The 15,682-nt window shown below is 35.7% G+C and overlaps 3 protein-coding genes across 5 annotated transcripts; 2 read left to right on the top strand and 1 right to left on the bottom strand.

The window, feature by feature from the left end:
• Positions 1–535: 535 nt before the first annotated feature.
• On the bottom strand, positions 536–2,931 carry LOC128013941 (V-type proton ATPase subunit E 1). The gene is made up of 9 exons (XM_052597141.1): positions 2,746–2,931; positions 2,087–2,152; positions 1,895–2,004; positions 1,761–1,827; positions 1,570–1,659; positions 1,282–1,350; positions 1,085–1,179; positions 909–996; positions 536–812 (listed from the first exon to the last, which is right to left on the bottom strand). The coding sequence occupies exons 1-9, from the start codon at positions 2,776–2,778 to the stop codon at positions 750–752; spliced, it is 681 nt and encodes a 226-aa protein (XP_052453101.1). The 5' UTR covers positions 2,779–2,931; the 3' UTR covers positions 536–749.
• A 577-nt stretch (positions 2,932–3,508) lies between these two features.
• Positions 3,509–7,000, top strand: LOC128013938 (carboxypeptidase A2). Its single transcript, XM_052597135.1, has 11 exons — positions 3,509–3,676; positions 3,769–3,850; positions 3,962–4,096; positions 4,237–4,335; positions 4,427–4,528; positions 4,607–4,708; positions 5,170–5,289; positions 5,393–5,489; positions 5,570–5,769; positions 5,861–5,945; positions 6,766–7,000. Exons 1-11 carry the CDS (start codon positions 3,612–3,614, stop codon positions 6,951–6,953), a joined length of 1,275 nt encoding a protein of 424 aa, XP_052453095.1. The 5' UTR covers positions 3,509–3,611; the 3' UTR covers positions 6,954–7,000.
• A 1,042-nt stretch (positions 7,001–8,042) lies between these two features.
• Positions 8,043–15,336, top strand: cpa4 (carboxypeptidase A4). Of its 3 annotated transcripts, none has more exons than XM_052597137.1 (11): positions 8,043–8,122; positions 12,917–12,998; positions 13,088–13,222; positions 13,400–13,498; positions 13,595–13,696; positions 13,770–13,871; positions 13,948–14,058; positions 14,445–14,535; positions 14,607–14,806; positions 14,941–15,025; positions 15,108–15,336. In XM_052597137.1, the coding sequence occupies exons 1-11, from the start codon at positions 8,058–8,060 to the stop codon at positions 15,293–15,295; spliced, it is 1,260 nt and encodes a 419-aa protein (XP_052453097.1). In that variant the 5' UTR covers positions 8,043–8,057; the 3' UTR covers positions 15,296–15,336. The 3 variants fall into 3 exon arrangements, with proteins under 3 accessions (XP_052453097.1, XP_052453098.1, XP_052453096.1); XM_052597138.1 differs by lacking the exons at positions 12,917–12,998; positions 13,088–13,222; positions 13,400–13,498; ... (5 more) ...; positions 14,941–15,025; positions 15,108–15,336 and adding exons at positions 8,217–8,298; positions 8,400–8,534; positions 8,675–8,773; ... (5 more) ...; positions 10,463–10,547; positions 11,020–11,538; XM_052597136.1 differs by lacking the exon at positions 8,043–8,122 and adding an exon at positions 12,655–12,820.
• Positions 15,337–15,682: the final 346 nt, after the last annotated feature.

Here is a 15,682-nt window from a genome sequence, read left to right as displayed (position 1 = left end):
ATTATGCAAAACATTGTTTGTGCACCACAACTGATGCTAATTTGCATCTCGTGTATTTGAATTCCATAAAAGGCAGAGTAATTTTAATGTTTGGGGTATATCTAGCATCTGTCAGATATCTGACTCGATGCAACCAACAAGCAATGTTTTGTTTATATTGTAATGGGCACAGAAATGTTTAAAATATAAATAAAATATCTCTGATTTATTCCTCTGTACTATGATGCAGTTGTACTACAAATGAAAACACACAAACAAGCACAGAGGCATCCATATTTTTTAAAGACTGAATGAGGGTTTCCCCTTTCCAGGGAAAGGCCGCTAGCTTAGCTAATGGCATTCAAAGCAAAAACAATGTCAATTCCTTAAGAGTGCTTAAAGCCTTTTGCTCAAACAGGCTGAGATAAGATATCAGGTGCCCACTTTCACTACAGATGACATGATTAACAAAGCGCTAAATAAACACTCAAAGGAGAGGTATAAGGTAACATAAGCACACTTGATAAGCCTTTAATTTTAAACCACTTTCTTCGGCTTGTTTTTTTTTTTTTTAAGAAAAACACACAAAAGAAAAAGAGAAAGCAAATTATTACTGAAACATGATCAGTTGAATTTCCTGACTTGCAACAGAAACTGACCTTAAAAAAAAAAAAAAATAACGTCCCATCAAACATTTTTGTCACTTTATCAGGGCTCTTGAATTTCACCATTCTCCGAAAAACCACTAAAGCACATTTAGTACCAGAGCATTAGTCCATAAACTTGCGGTTTTGGTTGGCACCAAACAGTTGCACTCTGATCTCAGGCATCATCTGTGAAAACAGACAAGCCAAAATATGAGGACCTGAACAAAACAAACAGCTTTACTCCGGTTTCTTCCTGTTCTACAACGTGAATGGATTCTCTACCTGCTGCGCTAGAAGGTCCAGTCTGCTCTCCAGTGTGTTGGACACCTTGATTTTGCCATCAGCGTTATAGACCTCAACACCTCCTGAGCTGAGGATACCAAGCATGAACAGTTAACACATCTAATTATGTAGAAATAAGCCTTTTTAAACAAAACTGAATATAAAAGGGATCTTACATGTTAGGGGACAGGAAGTTGTTTTCGTCGATGCGCACTTCAATATTACTCTTTACTGTGTCTTTGTAGATGGGGATGTTTTTCTTAACAGCAGCCTATCATGAACAGGTATATCAACCTCTTTAAAAATGGAAAAGGTTTGTATAGTTCATATGCATGAATATGATGTTAACAGACTGACGGTAAATATAGCTCACCTGCACCATCGCTACATCTTCCTTTCTGCACCGAACTATAACCTTGGGCTCCAACAGCTGGTAAAATCCCTGCCAAGGTAAAAAGAAAAGGTAATAAAACAGTTATTAATAAAAAAATATAATATAATTGTTTTAGCATCATTACTCCAGTCCTCAGAAATCGATTTATTTATTTATCTGCTGTATGTAGGAAACGGTTATGCTGCTTAATATTTTTTGCAACCTGTGCTACTTTAAGAATAAAAAGTTCAAAAGAACAGTATTTATTAAAAGAGGAAATCAGCTGACCTGTAACACCAGCCCCTCCAGCAGTGCTGGGTACTCATTTGGGTTTTTGGCAATGTTGGCCAGCCGTTGTTGTGCTTCATTAAGGAGATCCTGCAAAGACAAATCACATGAGGAAGACGAAGGTGAGACTTCTTGCAATTAGATAGAAGTATAAACTATGGAACTGTGTCAAAATTAAATAATCATCATACCTTAATCATGTCATCACGCGCTTTGAGTACCTTCAGTCTGGCCTGGTTCATCAAATTTGACATCTGACTGTGGATTTGAATGGAGACATTATTAAATGATCTCCTGTTACTCATTTAAAGAACTTAAAACTCACATTTTCTTCTGCTGTTCAATCTGTTTCTCTTTTTTCTCATAGTACTCCATTATCTTCAACCTCTGAGTCTGTACCAGTCGTCCTTTTTCGATATTAAACTCTTCTTCTGCCTGCAAGCCGTAAGACACACGATGCTCTAGACAAATTCATACCATATTCATGCACTTCTGCCAATCAATGCATTTACTTTACCTTTGCATCTATTTCTTCTGCCTTCTCATTGGCTTCCTGCTCAATAAAGGCCATCATGTGTTTGATCTGGAGAGATGCAAGGAGATCGGTGTCAATAAAAGAGCAAAGCAAGGTGAAAATACAATGTAAGTGTTTCCAAGCCCCTCGGATCCTCCATTGAGATGATGTAATAAAACAAAAGGCGAAGAGGGTAGATAGTGATGGGGAAATAAGACTGAAAATGTTGCATCAGTGCTGTTGGGAAAGTCCATGGATCTGTGTTGGACAACTGAAGGACAGAGATGTCCTCTTATGGATTCATAATACCAAGCATTAAACGCCCACAAAAATATTAATTAATGCAATCTAGATTTAAGATGGTGCCTTTGTCCTTCTCAAAGTGAATGGAATATAAAGAGATGTCACGCTACAACACAATAAATAAAAATATCATAATTCATTTTATTTATATACGCCTTTCAAAACACTTAACATATAATCCTATGATTAAAGCTTTAAAATAAAATAAAATAAAAAAAGTTTATGACATTTATCTAAATATCAGTGCAGCGTATTTGTGACTTACAACAGACATTTTTATAACTTACACTATCTGATCTGAAATATAATGGTTATTAAATAAACTCTAAACTTAGTTTATGAACTTCTGGTTTTCTTACCTGTTTCTGTACGGCGGCATCGCTGAGCGCCATGGCTACGATCTTAAGAGAGATTTATCAAAGGAAATATTTAAGACTTACTTACTAAACTAAACGATCAACTACTTTGTTTATATTACTAAAATCTGCAGGACTAAACTACAGTTCCGCCAAGCTTCATCTGGGAGGGGTCACGTGATTGGGATCACGTGATTGGAAGCCTAGCGTCTGAGTTAAGGCCCCGCCCATTTATCGTTTTCTTGTTTGAGCTTTGACTTCATGAGCTTTGATCTTTTGACTTTATGACTTACTGTGTGCGGTAGGTTGTTAATTCTTTAAAAAGTTATAATTGTTAACAACTTTTATTAGACAAAAGGCAATTTTCTCAATTGGAAACCCTGTTGTACCACATGCTATGTCTCCTAGTACCCTACTGAATGACTTTTTTAAAGGCTAGCGTTTGATTTTCATTGTTTGCACATTTAAAACATTGGTTAAATTCAAGTAATGCTAAATATATCTAACTTTAAGACTAAGTAAATTAGCGGATAAGTTACCCAGATAATCTGTCATCTTGACCTTTCGGCCTTGACATGAGCAGCTCTGAAGACTAGTATGTTTCACTCTTGCTTCATACACGCTGTAAAGTGGATTTCATGTGAGTTTAAAATTTTCTTTGTCCCTCTTCCTATTTTTTCACTGAGAAACACAAAGCAATGCACACCTGGAGCAGATACACATACAAAAGTTGGCTGCATCAGGTGACAAAAGTCACATTAAGCTGCATCAGCACTGATATTACTGAGAACTCAACATATGTCTATGAGTGTATAAGAGCTGCTCTAAATGAAAGAGACCAGTGGTGATAATTCCCAGAAAAGGAGAACATGAGACTCTATCTAGCAATCTTTGCACTCTTGGCAGGAGTTCATTGTGAGGAGCTCATTAATGGGTAATTTCAGATACTTTTTTATTCTTTTATGACTTATTACCATATCTACCTTGTTTCTTGTTTGTAATGTGATTTTTTTTCTTTCTTAATAGAGATAAAGTTTTCAGAATCCATGCAGAATCTGAAAGCCACATTCATGCTTTGAAGGAGCTAGAAAGGGACGTGGATTCTGGGGTATCTGTTAAATGCCTGCTGTGACATGTTTTAATTTTAATTTGATCATATATGTGCAATATGACCTGGAAATCTCTCAGATTGTGGAATATGTATTATGTGATCCTCTAGCTGGATTTCTGGACTCATGCCGTCTCTACTGAGCAGCCTGTTGACATCCGTGTGCCTCACTCCAGACTGTATGCTCTCAAGGACTTCCTCAAGAAAAACAACATCCCTTTCACTGTCATAATCAACAATGTGCAAGTGAGTTATTTATGGAAATCGATACACAAAATAACATAATTAAACTACACAATTTGTAGAATTATCAGCGATTAATTATAATCCTATGCATTTCAATAGTTGTGATTTTTCAGTAATACATCACTTTTTCTGTGTCTCAGGAACTTTTGGTCAGAGAGAGAGAAGAAATGGTTCGCAATGCAGAAGTGGAACGCCAGACAAAGAGCTTCAACTTTGCTGCTTATCATGACCTGGAGACTGTAAGTACATCGACTGACTTTTGCAAAAATCCATGTACAACCATATTTATAATCCTAACAAAACATTTGAATTCCTTTTTATTCCTTTCAGATTTACAATTTTATGGACACCCTTGTTGCAAGTCACTCTAACTTGATCTCTAAAGTGAATATTGGCAGCACTTATGAGGACCGTCCTATGTATGTCTTGAAGGTAAACAGATGATATGATTAAAAACTGGGATATCTACATACCACTGCCTGATTTGTTTTATATTTACACTGCATCCAGTTCAGCACTGGTGGAGAGAAAAGACCTGCGATCTGGATTGATGCTGGAATGCATGCGAGGGAGTGGATTTCTCACGCTACTGCAGTGTGGCTCGCTGACAGAGTGAGTGAGACTGGTGGAAAATTCTAGCTTTAGACGTTCTTTTAGTCTGTTTGTTATAGTTCATTCAGAGCTGTTATCTTATTTTTCTTTTCTTCCAAGAAAAGACGATTTTTGCCAGCACATTTAGTTTTTGCAGTTCACTTGCTATTATAGATGAGCTCCATTAAAAAAATTAAATAAAATCAGCAACACTGTTTAAGATGCCAACTGTCAGGTAAAAGGTTCATTAATTAAAGGATGCTTAGAGATTCTTTTTTAGCAAGATTTGATAAAATTTTTTATTTTAAGTAAAGTATTTTAGTAACAAGATATTTTGTTATTTAATATTTCATTTATTTTGACATTTTCCAGAAAGAGAGCTCATGTGCAGCCGCAATGAACTGTTAAGTTTTATGAACTTTTATGTACATTTTTAAATTTATTATTAACTTTTTAACATTCTGAACTTTTTGACTCTGTAGATTGCCACAGACTTTAAGGAAAACCGTGCCCCTGTGCCCAGCATCCTCAGTAAAATGGATATTTACTTGATGATTGTGGCCAATCCTGATGGATATGTCTTTACTCACCGCTCTCCCAATGTAAGCTGCCATTCACTAGTTTACCTATAAAGCACAAATAAATATTTAGAAGCATTTTATAAGCTTTTGTGATTGCATATATGTCTAATTAATATTACCATAGGAGTTTTACCGTTTGTGGCGTAAGAACCGGTCTGCGACCTCTAACCCCAAATGCAACGGTGTCGACCTCAACAGAAACTGGGATGCTGAATTTAGTGGTAAATAAAATTTTTTTTTCCTCTTGCTCCTACAGATTCGAATTACTTTGCTTTATTAAATGTGTCTACATTTTCTCCAGGTCCTGGAGCAAGCGATGACCCCTGCGCTGAACACTACCGTGGTCCTTTTGCTCAATCAGAGATTGAAGTGCAAAACATTGCAGATTTGATTATGAACCACGGCAACTTCAAATCCTTCATGACCCTTCACTCTTACAAGCAGCTCTTAATGTATCCGTATGGCTACAGTGGCAACGATGCTCCAGACCGGACTGAACTGGTAAAAAATCTACTCCAATAAATGTTCTTGGCTTTCTGAACCTTGTCTGTTTTATGATCTGACAGTGATATTTTTTGTGTGTTTTTTCTAGCATGATGTGGCCACACAGGCAAGCAGAGCCCTCAATTCCTGGCATGGCACCATTTATAAAGTTGGAAGCATCTTCCACATTATTGGTAAGTGGATTTGTTTTAACCACTTACCAAGTCATGTAATATCACATTTAAAAGTATATGTTACAAAAGAGCATTTTGCAGTAATCAGAATAATTTTTTCTTCAAGGGATTTTAATAATCTAAACAATTTTAATAGTTCTAAAAAATCTTTAGGGTTCTTCGGATGTCAGATGAAAAGGTTCCATAGATATTAAAGGTTCTTCACAGAACTATTAATGCCAGTGAAGAACCTTTGTTTTTATTTGTCTGTGTTCTAAACTATGCATTATTTTGTCATTGGTTTACATTACACTAAATGCATTTTAGTAAAAAAATTTGCATTCAGTGACCATATTCGGCAAGATTTATGATCATCATAATCATGATTATAATCCATTCATGTTTTCTCATTCAAACTCTATTTAGCTACAGCCTGTTATCCACTTTGGTTTTAAAATTATTTGTCAAAATAAAACCGTAAAGCATGCTTAATTAGACAACCGTGTGCTTTATTAATCAATACTTACTGAAGCATTCAAGATCTTGAAAACCTTTTCCATGCAAAACAACAAGTAAAGCACATTCACACTCGGACAGAATGGTACAAAAGTTGGCGGTACTCTTTCAAATGGTACTAATATGTACTTAAACAGAAGAGTTTACTTGAGCATGAGCATGTAACAGTTTAATCAACCTCAGGCCGTTGAAGATGTTGATGAGTTTGTTACTTCGTCGGTTTGTTAATGGTAGAATTTGTTGATTTGAAAAATCAATTTGCTTGAAAAGACTTAATAGTTTTTAAAAAGTGGTCTCAGTTTTTCAAAATGCATGTTCTTTTCAGAGCCAGCTAGTGGTGCAAGTGTTGACTGGGCGTACCAACGTGGCATCAAATACTCTTTTGCTTTTGAGTTGCGTGACACTGGTGAATATGGATTCCTCCTGCCTGCTGACCAGATTGTTTCCACTGCAAGGGAGACGTGGTATGCTCTTAGATACATTATGCAATATGTTTGTGATCACCCTTACTGAGCGAAATGTCATGAAACTTCAATAAAGATCTCAGAGAATGCTAGAAATGTGTCATTTGATATATTGCGCTTCAGCATTGTCCAAAATGCCTTGATCCAGTTTTGACAGAGGTCAGAATTTCTATCCAGTCCTTTATCTTTATTCACCATGCAAACAAATTCTTCAAATACATTTTGTAATGGTTAGTGTTTAAATTTCTGCAAAAATTTATAGCAGTTTACATAATTTTTTTTTTTAAATCAGTATTTTTGGGTAAAATTTGCTGTTTTGTCTTGTTCAACCTCAACAGTCTTTTTGGCAACCCTTAGAAAGGTTGGCTATACGTGTTTTTATGTTCAGCCAGTCCCTCATTGTCTCTGTATGTCGCCCGCCCATAGAGTAGGGTTTACCATCGAGAGGTCTAGCATACTTTCATCAGCATTTTAAAGTGTCATAGTTATCAGGAAGTGGTTGTGTCTCAGCTGACACCGTTAGTACAGAAGGAAAAAAGAGATATACAGACCATTTCCATACCTAGTTAACTTTCCCAATTTATTCCAATTAATCGAGTCTGATGTGGATTAATTTGTTTCAAACGTGTTAATGAATAACACTGAATGACTGAGAATGACAGAGTTTTCTCTTTGAATTGAGGTTTTTCTGGTCCCTTATCCCAATTTTGTTTGTATATCTTTCCATTTATTAAATTATTCTCTTTTGTGTATTTGTGAACCAAGTAATGGGTCTCCCCATCCCTCATTTGTCATGGAATTGGTCATTTCTATGTCACCTGATGTAACAGATCCCTCCTTATAGGGAAAGGATCCAAGTGTTAATTTCCTTTTGACCAACCAGAACACACACAATCACACACACACACATATAATTTTATTTTATTTTTTTACACAATGGAAAGGGCCTCACACTTTTCAGTTGACTTTACAACTCAGGCCTCAACCTAGAGTAGTTCTCTGAATATATTAAAGGAAGTCCAAGGGTGTTACTTAAGTATGCAAGTCATCATATGGTTAGAAGAGCTGTAAAAGGATAAAACTTCAATGGCTTCTGAGTGTCAAAGAGCTGCTTTACATTAAAGAGACCTACAGTAGAGATAATTCCCAGAACATGAGACTCTATCTCGCAGTCTTTGCGCTCTTGGCAGCAGTTCACTGCGAGGAGCTCTTTAATGGGTAAGTTCAGATACTTTTCCTTTTTTATGACTTATTATAATAGCCTTGTTTCTTGTTTGTAATGCCTAATTGTCTTTTTTTTCTTTCTTAGTAGAGACCAGGTTCTCCGAATTAATGCAGAATCTAAAAACCACATTCAGATTTTGAAAAAGCTGGAAAGGGACGTGGATTCTGGGGTATCTGTTAAATCCCTACTTCAACTTTCATTTGATCGTATATGTGCAATATGACCTGGAAATCTCTCAGATTGTGGAATATGTATTATGTGATCCTCTAGCTGGATTTCTGGACTCATGCCGTCTCTACTGAGCAACCTGTTGACATCCGTGTGCCTCACTCCAGACTGTATGCTCTCAAGGACTTCCTCAAGAAAAACAACATCCCTTTCACTGTCATAATCAACAATGTGCAAGTGAGTTATTTATGGAAATCGATACACAAAATAACATAATTAAACTACACAATTTGTAGAATTATCAGCGATTAATTATAATCCTATGCATTTCAATAGTTGTGATTTTTCAGTAATACATCACTTTTTCTGTGTCTCAGGAACTTTTGGTCAGAGAGAGAGAAGAAATGGTTCGCAATGCAGAAGTGGAACGCCAGACAAAGAGCTTCAACTTTGCTGCTTATCATGACCTGGAGACTGTAAGTACATCGACTGACTTTTGCAAAAAAACAACAACAAAAAAAACATTTTCTTTTTCTTTTGTTACTCCTTTCAGATTTACAATTTTATGGACACCCTTGTTGCAAGTCACTCTAACTTGATCTCTAAAGTGAATATTGGCAGCACTTTTGAGGACCGTCCTATGTATGTCTTGAAGGTAAACAGATGATATGATTAAAAACTGGGATATCTACATACCACTGCCTGATTTGTTTTATATTTACACTGCACCCAGTTCAGCACTGGTGGAGAGAAAAGACCTGCGATCTGGATTGATGCTGGAATGCATGCGAGGGAGTGGATTTCTCACGCTACTGCAGTGTGGCTCGCTGACAGAGTGAGTGAGACTGGTGGAAAATTCTAGCTTTAGACGTTCTTTCAGATTTTTTGTCAGTACAACCAGAGCTGTTTTCTTGTTTCATTTTACTATTGTGGTAAATATAAGAGAGAAAGACTATATTTTTCTTTTCTGATGGAAAAGATTCATTTTGTAGATCACATGCCATTGCACATTAACTCTATTTTTTTTATGGATGTCTATTATTAGGAAAATGTTCCTTAGTAATTAAATGGATGCTAAGAGATTCTTTTTTAGCAAGATTCTTTTTCCCTTTTATGCACTTTTCTTTCTTCTAATTTTCAGCAAATAGCTACTACCAATGAACTTTTACCAAAATCTTTTATTATTATTATTTTTTAAATATTTAGTTTAATTTATTTTATTTTAAGTAAAGGCAGCTTGTGCAGCAGCAATGAACTCTGAAACTTGTTTATAGTAGCATTCGTGACTGTTTGGTGTGTGAACATTGGGCCAATGTGCTGACAAATCAAGTACAGAGTAACAAGTTGCTAAAATAGTCTCAAGAAAATGACAAATTCAGCCAAATCTGAAAGAAGAAAAAACAGTTCCTCTGAGGTCATTGAATAAAATAAAGCTATAAAACCAGTCTTTAACATTCTGAACTTTCTGACTCTGTAGATTGCCACAGACTTTAAGAAAAACCGTGCCCCTGTGCCCAGTATTCTCAGTAAAATGGATATTTACTTGCTGATTGTGGCTAATCCTGATGGATATGTCTTCACCCACCTCTCTTTCAGTGTAAGCAGCCATTCACTGGTTTGCCTAAAGCACAAATAAATGTTTATAAACATTTTATAAGCTCTTAATATTGCATATATTGATAAAGATTATTACTAATTAACATTACCTCAGCCCATTAACCGTTTCTGGCGTAAGAATCGGTCTGCGACTTCTAGCCGCAAATGCAACGGTGTAGACCTCAACAGAAACTGGGATGCTGAATTTGGTGGTAAATATTCCTTTTCTTTTGTTGCAACAGATCCGAATAACTTCGCTTTATTAAATGTGTCTACATTTTCTCCAGGTCCTGGAGCAAGCGATGACCCCTGCGCTGAATACTACCGTGGTCCTTTTGCGCAATCTGAGTTTGAAGTGAAAAACATTGCAAAATTCATCACGAGCCACAGCAACTTCAAATCCTTCATGACCCTTCACTCTTACATGCAGCTCTTAATGTATCCGTATGGCTACATCGGCATAGATGCTCTTGACTGGCCGGAACTGGTAAAAATAATCTACTCCCATAAACCTCTCTAGACTTCTTTTATGATCTCACAGTGATATTTTTTGTGTGTTTTTTTTCTAGCATGATGTGGCCACAAAGGCAAAAATAGCCCTCTATTCCTTGCATGGCACCGTTTATAAAGTTGGAAGCATCTTCCACAAGATTGGTAAGTAAATTATGGAAGTGGTAATATTTTACCAAGACATGGAATTTCATATATTTAACAATATAGATAGTTTTTGCATCATGTTTTCAATGCCATAGAAGAGGTTTTTCAGAGAATCAGTGAACACTACACTAAATACATTTTAGTACAAATTGCATTCAGTGAACAAATTACGAGTCCATAATCCATAACTCTTCAAAGCAAATTTTAATTTAGGCTACACTATTCCCAATTTAGGGGTAAATAAGATACATAGATGTACATTTTGCCACTCCAGTGACAGCTTTTGTATATTTTTTTTGTTTTGAAGAATAGTGTCTTAAAATGTTTGATTTACAGATCATATTTTAAAAGCCATATGCTACACATTAACTGTGTGCCATTCTTGTTTTGTAAAACTGTTGTGATATCTATTGTAATATCCAGGAATTAAAAGTTGTCTCATCATTGAAAAATTCACATTTCATTTCAGATCAAGCTAATGGTGCAAGTCTTGACTGGGCTTATCTACGTGGCATCAAATACTCTTTTGCTTTTGATTTGCGTGACACTGGTGAATATGGATTCCTCCTGCCTGCCGACCAGATCGTCCCCACTGCAAAGGAGACGTGGTTTGCTCTCAAATACCTTATGAAATATGTTTGTGATCACCCTTACTGAGAGAAATGTACTAATACATCAGAAGAGGTCCCAGAAGATATATGATATGAAACGTGTGTCGTTTCAGAAATGACGCTTCAGTGTTTTCCAAATAACTCCGTTTTGATAGAGTTCTGTTACATCCCAAATCCCATCTATTTTTGTTGCAATTTTCTCAGGTCCATTTTGTCAGTGTTCATGTTTATAAAATAACTTTTATGGCAGTTTATGTATTTGTTTAAAAAAATTATAATAATAATTTTGGGTCAAATATTTAGCAATTTGTCTTGTGCAACTTGAACAAACTTGTTTTAAGCACAGTTTAAACACAAAATAAAATATCTCTGATTTATATGTGATGTCTAAATCTATAAAAGACTAACAAACATTATGCCCAGTAGGTTGATGCACCGTCCAAAACTGGTCTTGAAGAGATAGTTCATTGTAAATGACAATTCTGTCATTATTTATTTCACCCATATTGTTACAAAAACAGTAGGACATTCTTTCTTCTAAAGAAAAAAGGGGTAAAAAAATCATTTCAAATTTCCATTTTGTCCTTTAAAGGATAGCAATAAGCAACTGAATTATAACTAGCATTGTTTGAAAATGCTAAAGAAAAATGTATTCACACATAAAAATAAAAAAACACATACTTTTAAGACAGAAGCATTTTGTTTTGACTTATTTTGAGGTTTTTTATGTGTTGAAACCTTCATTAATTCATGATAGTGTTGTTTTTCCCATACTCTCTAATTCTAAATCCAGTTGAGCAGTTCTTCTCCTCCTGGTTTTTGACAACAACCACACGGACATGTTGATACCACAACTATTTTGATAATAAAATCTAGTGTATGCTGTACACTATTCTGCCACAAATTGAAGGTTCAAAGCCTGAGCATGTGTGGTTCTTGCAGTACTTTAAGACACAATGATTTGTGTTTTGCAAATCCAGCAACTTTTTTTTTTTTTAACCACTCATGAAATGGCCGGTGCTGGGTAAAGTTACTTTTAAAAGTAATGCATTACAATATTGAGTTATTCCCTAAAAAACGAATTACGTTACTTAGTTACTTTTTATGGAACGTAATGTGTTACATTGCTTGTTTGTTTTTAATATAAAAAGATATTTTGCAAATGTAAAAGCCCTTTTCACAACAGAAGTGAAATGAATATGCCTCAGGCTGAAGGAAATGTAAATTCACATCCGTACAGTAGAGGACGCAGCTCAGACAAATTGAATGAAGAATATGACGCAGGAGATCAAGAAGTTCAACACTATTCAGTAATAACAAAAATTTAAACTTTTTAGTATGGTTGAATTGGATCGTAGAATGTCAGTAGTAAAGACATTGGTTAATAAAATGGGGTTTCACACCTATTTTAGAAGCCCTGAGAAATTTGAAGCAATGTTCACCTGGAAAAGTTACACACTTGTTGTTGCATAATAATCATTCAGCCTGCATCAGCACTGATATTACTGAGAACTCAACATATGCCTCTGAGTATATAAAAGCAGCTCTTCCTGAAAGAGACCTACAGTAGAGATCATTCCCAGAACAGGAGAACATGAGACTCTATCTAGCAGTCTTTGCGCTCTTGGCAGCAGTTCACTGCGAGGAGCTCTTTAATGGGTAAGTTCAGATACTTTTTTTTCTTAATTCAATTACCATATGTTAGCCTTGCTTCTTGTTCATAATGTATAATTGTCTTATTTTCTTTCTTAATAGAGACCAAGTTCTCAGAATCCATGCCGAATCTGAAAGCCACATTCATGCTTTGAAGGAGCTGGAAGAGGACGTGGAATCTGGGGTATGACTGTTTTATATCGGCTGACATATTTCAGTTTTCACTTGAACACTGACAGTTTTTATTGCTCATATATATGTATGATCCTCTAGCTGGATTTCTGGACTCATGGGTTCTCAACTGAACGGCCTGTTGACATCCGTGTGCCTCAGTCCAGTCTGTATGCTGTCAAGGACTTCCTCAAGAAAAACAACATCCCTTTCACTGTCATGATCAACGATGTGCAGGTGAGTAAAACACAGATCAAAAACATGAACTGAAATGATCAGCCTGTGCAAAATGTATCAATCAAATCAATATCACTGGTAATTACAAAGCTATTTCGAATTTTCATTTTGTCCCAGAATATAAGCTGTGAATAACGCAAATAAAACTGTAGCCTACAATGTTTTTCTGTGTCTCAGGATCTTTTGGACAAGGAGAAAGCAGAGATGGTTGGTAATGCAAAGATGGAGCGCAACACCAAGAGTTTCAACTTTGCTGCTTATCATGACCTGGAGACTGTACGAACATGGACTAGAATTTTTTTTGCATTATATAAAAAAGATGACAAGCTTTTCTAAACATCAACAAATGTCATAATATTTTATTCACTTCAGCTATATAGTTTTATGGACACCCTTGTTGCAAGTCACCCTAACCTGATCTCTAAAGTGCACATTGGCAACTCCTATGAGAACCGTCCCATGTATGCCCTGAAGGTAAGTTCTGATACAGTTCAGATTATGTGATTGTGAACACGGGTTTTGTTTAATCTACTTAAACTGATTCCAGTTCAGCACAGGTGGTGTGAGTAGACCAGCGATCTGGGTTGATGCTGGAATCCACTCCAGGGAGTGGGTTACTCAGGCTTCTGCTGCGTGGATTGCCAACAAGGTAAGATTAATTAAAAAATGTGATAAAAAAAAAATATATTTTTCAATTTGTGGAATAATGGTCTTTTCTGCTTTAGATTGCATCAGACTATGGGGTTGATCCCTCCGTGACCTCTGTCCTTGGTCAAATGGATATCTACTTGATGATTGTGACAAACCCTGATGGATATGTTTTTACTCACACAAATGTAGGTGACCTGCTGGTGAACTAACTTGTTGGTAGCGTTTTGTTTTAGTAAATATCCAGGCTCCTGAGCAATCACACCCACATAAATTTAAATAAATAATACTAAATAATACCAAAATAAATTTACTATTAATGACCATAAAAAAAGTAAGTTATGAAATACATTTTATTTTAAATGTTTTTCTAAGATAAACATTAAATTAATCTTAATCTTAATAAGGATTAAATAATTTTGTAAGAAGTGGTACCAAAAAATAAACCAAATTCTGAGATCTTGACATGCACATTTTTAAGACCTTTCATACATTAATTATTGTTCCAAAAATCACTCAATGTAACGTTCAAAAACATGCAGCGAACATGCATTAAAATGTTCTCTACATTCAGAACCGTATGTGGCGTAAAACTCGCTCCGTGAACTCTGGCTCCTCCTGCCGTGGTGCTGATCCCAACAGGAACTGGGATGCTGGTTTTGGTGGTATGTAGATATCATCATTGTCTTGTTGCAATAGTACACAATATACAGTAACTGTAGACATGTTCTGCCAGGTCCCGGAGCCAGCAAGGACCCCTGTTCCGAGTCCTACCATGGGCCCTTTGCCAACTCAGAGGTTGAAGTGAAAAACGTTGTTGACTTCATCACGGGCCATGGCAATTTCAAATCCTTCATCTCCATGCACTCTTACTCCCAACTCTTAATGTATCCCTATGGTTACACATGCACAGACGTTCCTGATAAGTCTGAGCTTGTAAGTCAAGTCATATCCATTTACATTTTTTATAATCTGGTCTGTTTTATATCATCGCATTTTCAGATGTGTTTATTATTTATTTTTTGTATTTTCTTGTTAATATTTTGTGTTGTTGTTTTCATTTATTGTAGCATTCTGTGGGTACAGCTGCGATCGAAGAACTCACCTCCCTCTATAACACCAGATACCAAGTTGGAAGCATCTGTAAAATTATCTGTAAGTAGACTGCATGCTCTGTTTGAGTGCCAATGGCTTTTGACTGTTTTCTGATTGTGATACTGGCCTGTTATATTTACAGACCAAGCAAGTGGTGGAAGCATCGATTGGACCTACAATATTGGCATCAAATATTCCTTTGCCTTTGAATTGCGTGATACAGGCTTCTACGGTTTCCTGCTGCCTGCCAACCAGATCATCCCCACTGCAGAGGAGACCTGGCTCGGTCTCAAATACATTATGCAATATGTTCGTAATCACCCTTATTGAGAGAAATGTATTGAAGGTTCAATAAAGGTCTCTTGACACCGGTTTCTGGAATAGTTATTTTGAATAAAAACATGAAAACATTTGGTGAAAAAATATGACCCTTTCACAATTATTTTATTACTATTTTGCCTCACAGTGTAGTTTTAAAAATACATTGATTTATTTTATTGTATGTTTTAAATCAAAAACGTATTTTATGATTATTTTAGAATACATTGTTTTATATCAAGATAGTCTGGGGCAAGATACAAATGTCAGAATGTGCATTTACATGTACATTTATAAATTATTTTATTATAAAACTTTAAATTGTAATCTGAATTAATCCTAGATGTATATTTAAGATATTTTTTATTTTTGGAAGAATTAAGTTCTTCTAAAAAATTT

This window comes from Carassius gibelio, chromosome B25, assembly GCF_023724105.1.
Source record: "Carassius gibelio isolate Cgi1373 ecotype wild population from Czech Republic chromosome B25, carGib1.2-hapl.c, whole genome shotgun sequence".
In the NCBI taxonomy this organism is placed as follows: Eukaryota; Metazoa; Chordata; class Actinopteri; order Cypriniformes; family Cyprinidae; genus Carassius; species Carassius gibelio.
This window is presented reverse-complemented; position numbering and strand designations above follow the sequence as displayed.